Below are 9357 nucleotides of genomic sequence, written 5' to 3' on the forward strand. Positions count from 1 at the left end.
TATGTACGCCTGCAGGCCAGAGGAGGGCGCCAGATCCCATTACAGATGGTCGTGAGCCACCATGTGGTTCTGGGATTTGAACTCAGGACCTCTGGAAGAGCAGTCAGTGCTCTTAACCTCTGAGCCATCTCCCCAGCCTGAAATAAATCTTTTAAAGTTAAAAAATAAAGAAGTAACTGGATGCTGGGTGTGTTTTAAGGTATATCTAATAGTATTTTAGCAGTGCATAATGATCTCCAATATGTCTCTTTTTTAAAGATTTTTTTTAATTTTTTTTAAGATTTAAAGATCCTGTGGGTTTTACATCTTTATATCCAAAATAACTTGAAAAAGAATGCATTTGTAATGAACATGTACAGACTTTTCACTATTCCTTCTTTTTTCTTTTCACTATTCCTTAAGCAATACAGTATACTAATTATTTAACTAGCATTTACATTAAATAAGTAGTCAAGGAATGATTTAAAGTGTATAGGAGGAAATGTGTAGTTTATATACAAAAATGAAGCCATTTATTTGTAAAGGACGTGAGCACATGGAACTCTGTGCCCCGGAGATGACTGTAGTTGATGTTTTTAATAAAAGATTTTTTTTCTTCTTCTTTTTTAATTAGTCTTCCAAGTGTGGAGGGGGGGTGGCCTGGGAGGTTAGAAGAGTGTCCCGTCTTCAGGAGCTGGAGTTATAGGAAGTTATGAGTCACTCCATGTGGATAGGAAGATGAACTCCAGTCCTCTGTAAGAGTAGACGGAATTCTTCATTCTCTTAGTTGCTGAACCATCTTCCCAGCCCCCACTGTAATTGATATTTATTTATTTATTTATTCATTTATTTATTTATTCATTTATTTATTAGGTTTCTCCGTGTAGCTCCTTTTTAAAGTTGTGATTTGGAGAATAAAGTGTTAACATTTTTTAGATTGCAAAACATAAGGAACTGAATGTAGACTCCTTTGGAGGAGCGGGTAACCCGTTGAAGACTTCAGTGTGCCGAGCCCTCTGTTGGGACCTGAGGTTAGAGCAGCCAACAGTTTTCTTTCAGGAAGCTCACACCCTGATGTCAGAGCTCATTAAGTTGCTTCTCCACACAGAAACCTCCTTGTCCTGTCTTCGTCCGGCTTGCCTGACCTCATTTCACCTTCATCCTTGTGTTCCCATTACCCCATGAAAACAGCTCAGATCTCACTTTCTCCTGTCTAACAATCCTGCCTCTGCCCAAAGCTTTCCACTCCTGCATGTCTGTTATTCCTACAGGTCGTCATCTTAGCTTTTCCAGGGTCGTTCTTATTTTGAAAGCACTGATTCTTCATGGTCCTGTCGTCCCACCTGAGTGGCCTTGCGTCTTCTTTATAAACGTGTGTGTATCTCGCCCTCTCCCACCCAGCTTTCTTGGTTTCGGGAAATCAAGAAAGTGTCCATAAACTGTCCTCATTTTTTTTTTTTTTACTGACAGTACCATTTTTAATGCATATATTATCTTCTATATAAAAGTAGTATTTATACAAGGGCAGAGTTTGTGTGCTCTGTGCTCATGTTCTACGTTCTTTTAGAGAATATGCAATCACATTACTTCTTTACCCCTGAAAACATGACTGTGGTATAATATGGTGAAATGGATTGTTTTCATGGTAAGTTACTTTTTCAAACTAAGGTTTTATTGTTTGTTTATTATTTACTTCTTTATTTTGGTTTTTGTTTGCTCGTTCGTTTGTTTCTGAGACAGGGTTTCTCTGAGTAGCCCTGGCTGTTTGGAACTCTCTCTGTAGACCATGCCGGCCTCGAATGGAGAGATCTGCCTGCCTCTACTTCCCAGGTGCTGGGATTAATGGTGTGTGCCACCACCCAGATAAAATCTTATTCGTTATTCTGTATATGTGGAGGTGTGCAAGGGGAATTTGTGTGTGTGTGTACAGGCGACTGGTGGATTATCAAGATTTCCTAAAGCTGGAGTTGCCCGACATGGACGGTAAGGACTGAACTTGGATCTTCTATGAGAGAAGTAGATGTTCTTTAAGCACTGAGCCATCTCTCCAGCCCACATTGCATTTCTTCTCCCTGATTTTCTTAGATTTATTTTACGCATATGAGTGTCTCAGTTGTCTGGAACTGGAGTTATAGAAGGGCGTGATAACAAGAGTGGCAAGTGCTCTTGACCACAAAGCTGCCTCGTCAATGACCCCTCCCCATTATAGTCTTAACTTCAAGCCGTGTTATTCTTGTGTCCAGGTGGACACACTGCTGAGATCCTGAGGCTGGTTGGAAGCTTGTCCGGCGCCTACTCCCCAAGGCATTACGTCATTGCTGAGTCTGATGAAATGAGTGCTAAGAAAATCCATTCTCTTGAACTCGCTCGAGCCCAGAACGACTCCACTACTGAGGTATGCGACCATTTCTGTAAGTTGCAAGTTGTTTATGAGTTTATTGTCTCGGAAAGTAATTCCGAGGTGCTTCAATATCCTGTCCACAATAGGCACTAAAGTGTGGACTGGTAGAGAAATAAATATTTAGTACCAAAATATAAGAATTTCTTTAAGAGAAATCTTTAAATTAAAAATGATACTCTTATATTATTATTTTAGGGAAAATGATTTTTCATTGAGTTTCAGTTACAAAAATTGTTTTGTAGTTACCTATTTAAAGCATTTAGTAGTAGACTTCTTGAATCTTCATTGAAGTTCTTTATTAATGTTTTATTCATCCTTTCTATATCTGTGATCGTGTCTTCAAATCACATTTGTATTCCTCTACAATTACTTCTCTATCACCAGTTGATGACTTTATTTTGGCACTTTAATGAGAATTTAGTGATGTAAAAATGGTGGTCACTTCTCACTGAAGAAGAGCTGCTCCTTGTTTGACCTTCCATCTTTTTCTGTAGATATTTTCCAGTGTGGATAAGCTCACACTTTCTAGTTTTTCTGAACTCTGACTGGCTGGTTCAGCTCAGCTGGTCTGGCTCAAACTCCTCTCCAAGCTGACTGATTCACTCTGACTTCTCTTGGCTTCTCACTATCTTGCTCTGCTTGGCCTCACACTAACTCTGGCCATTTGTTCTAGTCTTCTGACTCCTTCCTATTCTCTGGCTTCAACTGCCTCCTCTGACCTACATTGCACAAACTGAAAGGAACTCACAAATGAAATAAACTCAACTGAAGTGCACCAAACTGAACTGACTCTCCTTGGACTGCTCTTAAGTAGTATCTCTTTCCTGTCTGTTCCCATGAGAATTGAGTGTATTCTATCTCTGACTCATTCTGTCAAATCTTTATTTGACACGGACCCTCCATTAGACATCACTTGTGGCTGCTTCCTTCTACAAACTAACCTTTGGGATTACAGGTGTGTGCTAAGGGTGTATCTGTATTCCAGGCAGGTCACATAGACCTAGAAGGTCTTTGGATTTGATCCTTTGCCAGAGCAACCATGTTGCTGGGTTAAACTTCCTCTACTGAGGGCAATGGGTAAAAGTCGGCCAGTCAGGGTCTGGTATTTTTGCACTTGCAGACCCAGAGAAGAGAATTCATCTTTCTTTTGGACAAGATAAAACTGGTTCATGCTCTCAAAAATAAAGATTGTTTCTAGGCAGAAGATTCAAGATCATATACAATAGTGTAGTGAGTCTGGTCTTCTGTGACCCCAGGACTCTGCTGTATCATGTTTACCCAGTTGGGTGGTGGTTCTTTTGGTTGGAAATCAAGATCCACAAATGGAGTTCCTCCCCCACTCTTTAATCTCCATCTCCAACATATACTCTCACTTTTTAAAAAGTTATAACTTATAACTATGCCCCACAAACTAGCATACCAGTAAGATGTGCTCTTGTAAAATCTACACCAAAAGGACCAGACTATGAATGAATCTATATACTTTTATTCAGCCACAGGAAAATGTGTGCTACTTTTCCTGTATGTGAGATCAACATGACACATCCATCTCTGGTTAAAGGAGCACTACTGTGCTTGGTAATTTCTCAGAACTGCTGCCATAGTAGTAAGGCACCATAAACTGGGCAGCTCAAGCATGGGTGTCCTCCCAGTCCTAGAGGCCGGAAGTCCAGGTCTCACAGCACCATGCCTTCTCAGAAGTCCCTAGGAAAGGTGCCCTCCTCGCCTTCCTCTGGCTTCTGGTGTTTGCAGGCAACCTGAGCTTGTAGCTGCATCCAGACTCTGCCATAACCACATGGCCTCTCTGTCTTCATCTGCCTGGCCTATGAGGAGCAAACCAGTTGTTGGATTTTAAGCTGTTTTTAAATGAGGATACATTTTGAATCATCAAAGTGGTATCACAGTGAGTAACAAGCATATCTATTTGACACCTTTCCTCTGTCCTTAATTTCCTCATGGTGCAACTCAAACACTGTCAGGAGCAATGGTGTCTCATTCTGAAAGCATCTCTATTCTTGACTCTGTACTGGAAAAAGGTGTAGGAAAGAGTTGTCCAGGCTGGAGAGATGACTCAGAGGTTAAGAGCACTGACTGCTCTTCCAGAGGTCCTGAGTTCAAATCCCAGCAACCACATGGTGGTTCACAACCATCGGTAATGGGATCTGATGCCCTCTTCTGGTGTGTCTGAAAACAGCTACAGTGTACTCACGTACATAAAATAAATAAATCCTCAGAAAAAGAGAGAGAGAGAGAGAGGAGGGAGGGAAGGAAGGAAGGAAGGAAGAAAGAAAGAAAGAAAGGAAGGAAGGGAGAGAGAGAGAGAGAGAGAGAGAGAGAGAGAGAGAGAGAGAGTTGTCCTTTCTGTTGGTTGGTCCTGTGTACCATTCTCTTGCATATTCTTTCTTTCTTTCCCTCCCTCAGCCCCCCAACCCACCTCCTTGTGTCTGTGCTGGTAGAGTAGTATAGATGGAGAGCCCAGCAGAGACAGAGCCCTCCTATCAAGGCCTGCTGAAAGAAAGTTTCCACCAAGTGGCCTTCTTCTACAATATGTTTAGGAGCCACTCCATAGTTGTCTCCCCCAACAGCATCTTTTCTCTCTTCCTTTCACTTAGTAGACAGGAGAAGGAAGGGTCTGGCTAAAGAATGTAGTGATGACCATACATTTGCCTGAAGAGCCCATCTGAGTCACGAATATAGAAGAATCTGGACTAGACTGTACAGTACAATAGCTGTCTGCCATGTGTGGCTTTTCTCAGTGAAAATTATTTAAAATAAATGAAATTTGGAAGTTGGTCCTGCAGTTGCGATAGCCACATTTCAAGTCCTCACTAGCCACCTGAGGCTGGCAGCCCTGAGGAGAACAGAGCATTTCCGTGGTTTCAGAAGTCATATCGCATGATGCTGATGTAGGCTTTTGTTTATAATTATAAGCTGGAAATGATACATGATCAGATATTATGACGAGAATCCGGAAGTTCAAAGCAAGACTTCTGCCAAAAGTCGATGTAAAAGGACAGCATTTTCTTTTTTTAAACTTCATGTTATCATTGGAATTCAGGGGAAAGTCTGTTAATTAAGCAGGAATAGTTTGCTTTGCAAAAGAAGCAATCTCAAAACAAGAAAGATTCATTGGAAGAATTAACAAGATTACAGCAGTTAAATCTCCAGGGTAATACTTATTAGGTTAATATCACTGAAAACATTCATGGATTAGTAGTTGAACTTAAAGGAATTCTCTAGGAAAAGGACAAACAAGTATGGAGAAATTCATGAAATGTTAGATATGGGGGGAAAAAAGAGTCCACAGTAGATTTTTTGAGGCAAGCACTCCATTTACCTAACTATCTTTGTTTTAAGTAGTTAAACTTCATGATGAGCTTGCAATATAGGTCAGTGGCAGAGCACTTGCTCAACATGCCCACGTCCCAGTGTCAGTCCTCAGTGTTGGGAGGAGACAACGCCACACCATGTCAGCAGCTGTGAGAGTTTAGCCCGTGCTGTTCCTCTCAGACTGTGCATGCCCTTCTCCTTGGTTGAGGCATTTCCTTAGTGTGTGTCTTAGGAAGGGCTGTTTATCTTCAGCATCTTTCCAAGTCTGGGAATCTTAATTGTGACATTATACAACAAGCATTCTTTAGCCTGGTTTATAAGTCTAATTCTTATGTTACATTTTTCCCACAGACGTTTTTAAGTACAATTCCACTCTCTTCAAGAAGTTAGAATTCATCCATCTGATTCTATTCCATAGAATTCTAAGTTTAACTAGTTAATGGTCACATGTCTGTTTTCTCATTTTTTTTAAAAAATGGAATTCAGTGAACTCTTATTTGTCTTTCTTCAGTTTAGGACTCTTTTCCTGTAATGTCTTTCCATTTGGTTATTTTTGTTGTTGGTTGGTTGGTTGGTTGGTTGGTTGGTTGGTTGTTAGTTTCGAGTCAGGGTTTCTGCATTCCAGGCTGGCCTTTAACAGGCTATGTAGCTGAGGATGACCTTGAACGTCAGATCCTCCTTGATTCTGTCTCCCAAGTGCTAGAAATACAATTGCATACCACCTTGTCCAGATTCCCAGCATCAAATCCAAGGTGTCATGTATTTGAAGCAAGTACTCTGTCACCTGAACTTCATCCTCAGCCAACATTACCCATCGAGTATGAAGTCTTCTTTCATCTATTCTATATTATACATATATGGCTGCAATATGGAAATGAAGAGTCTAAGTCTGTAGCTGTCCGTGTTTCTTTCTGCTTACTCTTTCACTGTTCGGTGAACAGAAGGTTTAGATTTTAATGCTTATGGTTTTCTCTCCTCTAAAATTATAGTTTTACCTGTATGTAGGACTCAGTCAAAATTGTACTCAAAAGATGTTTTCCAAAAGTTCAGTGTTTGTTTTCACTCCTTCTGTCATGGTTTGGATGAGAATAGTCTCCCTGAGTTCCTGTGTTTGAATGCCTAGTTCCTAGTTAGTGAAACTGTCTGAGCCTTTCAGAAGCCCAGGGCAGGCTCAGTCTCTCAATCCCACTGCTGGAGAGTCAGGATTTAAAGCTCTTAGCTTCTGTTCCATACCTGTCTGCTTCCCACTGAGATGATCATGAAAAAAAACCCTCTGAAGCTTTAAGCAAGTCCCCAGGTGAATGTCTTCCTTTTAAGTTCCTTGGGTGGCAGGAGAGATGGCTCAGCAGTCAAGAGCACTGACTGCTCTTCCAGAGGTCCTGAGTTTAATTCCCAGCAAGCACATGGTGGCTCACAGCCATCTGTAATGGGATCCAATGCCTTCTATCTTGTAAGACATACAGGAAGACATAATACTACTCATATGCATAGATAAAATTAAAAAAATTGGGGTTGGGGATTTAGCTCAGCGGTAGAGCGCTTGCCTAGCAAGCGCAAGGCCCTGGGTTCGATCCCCAGCTCCGAAAAAAAGAAAAAGAAAAAAAAAAAAAAAAAACACGTTGCCTTGGTCACAGTGTTTCCTCATAGCAATAGAACAGTAGTAACTAAGACTATCTAAAATTGATTTTCTGTATGATATTTGATATCAATCTCATACCCATGTGGTAAAATAGCTGTCCCAACCTAGTACCATTCATTAAACAGCTCTTTTCCTCTGCTTCCACATGAGTAGAAGGTCTGGATCTTGTCCGGTGTACTGTCATAAACCAGGCAGGTGGATCTCTGAGTTCCAGGCCAGTCTGGTGTATATAGTGAGTTCCAGGACAACCAGAGCTACATCAAGAGTCCACGTCTCAAAACAAAACTACAGTGTGGCCTGTTGCTCTCTGTCCTGGCCCATTTGTCCACTGAGCCAAGACTAAATCCCAGTGGTTGTTTCATTCGTGATGTTGAGCTTTTGTTCTTCAGTTTTGAATAGTCTCCTCCCACATGGAAATGATATTCAGTGCATCTTTCTCGCTTCCATTTAGATAAATGACATGTTTTTTTTTTTTCTTTTTTTTTTCTTTTTTTTTTTTTTTCCGGAGCTGGGGACTGAACCCAGGGCCTTGCGCTTGCTAGGCAAGCGCTCTACCACTTAGCTAAATCCCCAAACCCCTAAATGACATGTTTTATCGGTAGTGCCGACACTGGCCTTAACCCGCTGGCCCTGGCCATCCCTGCTCTTTATGTCCTGTGGTACTCAGAATTAGATTCAGAAAAGTGCTGGCACCTTTGCGGTGTGAATCATGTCATGTCCTTAGCGTGAGTAATAGAAAATGAAGTAGAAAAACAGAGGTGGGCAGCTGGAGAGATGGCTCAGTGGTCAAGAGCACTGACTGTGCTTTCAGAGGTCCTGAGTTCAACTCCCAGCAACCACTTGGTGGCTCACAACCATCTGTAATGAGATCTGATGCCCTCTTCTGGTGTGTCTGAAGAAAGTGACAATGTACTCACATATATTAAATAAAAATTCTTTAAAAAAGAATGAAAAAGAAAAGACAGAGGTGAAAGTAGGCGGGAGCTCACAGCAATGCCTGCTGTGTAGACAGATAGGGAACCTGACACTGGCAAACAAAGATGAAGGCCGAGGCTTTGAGCTCCTTCCAGGCTCTCCCTGTGCTTCCTACCTCACGGCCTTGGGCAGCAGTGCAGGGTCCAGAGTTCTTTGTCTGCCTCCTCCCCAGACTTGGAAATATAGTTGGTGGATCCCTCCCCTCCCCTTCCCCTCCCCTCCCCTCCCCCTCCCCTCCCCTCCCCTCCCCTCCCCTTCCCCTCCCCTCCCCTCCCCCTCCCCTTCCCTTCCTTCCCTTCCTTTCCTTCCTTCCCTTCTTCCCTTCCCTTCCATCTCACTTAAAATAGTCTACACTTATCATTCAGACTGTTTTTTATTTAAAGCTACAAAGCAGTTTGGGTATTTCCACATTCCTTTTTATCAAAATTTCTGGAGTTAAAAATTTCCTGTCTGAAGATGGGAATGTCAGAATTTTCCATGGTAAATCAGATCACTCAGAACGGTTGGGAGGGATGGGAAAGAGGAGGAGGAGCCACTGGAGAGGACATGGGACACTGAGCTGGTGCTCATGCTTTCTTCTCACTGCTAGTTTGAGGGGTATGGGTGGAGAGATGGGGTCTCAGCAGGTAGACCAGTGTTAGCCTTTTCATCTGTTTATAGAAGGGCAACTTTAACTTTGCGTTAGAATCTGTCTGAGGCAAAGCCAGAGGCAGGATCTAATAGAAGTCCAGGGTTTGGTGTGGCCTGTGCCTGCCCATATGCTTCTATAAACGGCACCCACCCCGACCGAACTTTCTTCACCTGTTTCCCCAATAGCTGCCAACTGCAGCTTCCTTGTTATCCGCAATACTCCTGTTCCTATAGGCCTTCAGCTGTCTCTTTAGAATTTAATTTTAAGACTTCTGAAATGAGTTGGAAAATGGGCTCTGATTCAAAACACAGACAGTCACTGCCCTCTGTGATTGTACCGTATTACCCATAGCACTCCAGTAATCAGAGCACATTGATCCACAGTTGGTGCCACTGAGAAGCT

The 9357-nt window shown here is 42.1% G+C and overlaps 1 protein-coding gene across 10 annotated transcripts in view; it reads left to right on the forward strand.

Annotated features, from left to right (window-relative positions):
* The window catches only part of Alg14 (ALG14, UDP-N-acetylglucosaminyltransferase subunit), a 77129-nt gene that overhangs the window by 2731 nt on the left and 65041 nt on the right, over window positions 1–9357 (forward strand). For 5 of the 10 annotated variants that reach the window (XR_005500319.2, XR_010063627.1, XM_008761466.4 and 2 more), the window contains exon 2: window positions 2223–2374. Coding sequence is in view for 8 of the 10 variants with exons in the window: in XM_008761466.4 (XP_008759688.1) it covers window positions 2223–2374 (152 nt within the window). In the remaining 2 variants the exon portion in view is untranslated. Of the gene's footprint in view, window positions 1–2222; window positions 2391–9357 lie in introns of all 10 variants that reach the window. The other 5 variants (XM_006233243.5, XM_017590978.3, XM_008761465.3 and 2 more) reach the window with 1 other exon arrangement.

Source organism: Rattus norvegicus, chromosome 2 (assembly GCF_036323735.1).
Source record: "Rattus norvegicus strain BN/NHsdMcwi chromosome 2, GRCr8, whole genome shotgun sequence".
In the NCBI taxonomy this organism is placed as follows: domain Eukaryota; kingdom Metazoa; phylum Chordata; class Mammalia; order Rodentia; family Muridae; genus Rattus; species Rattus norvegicus.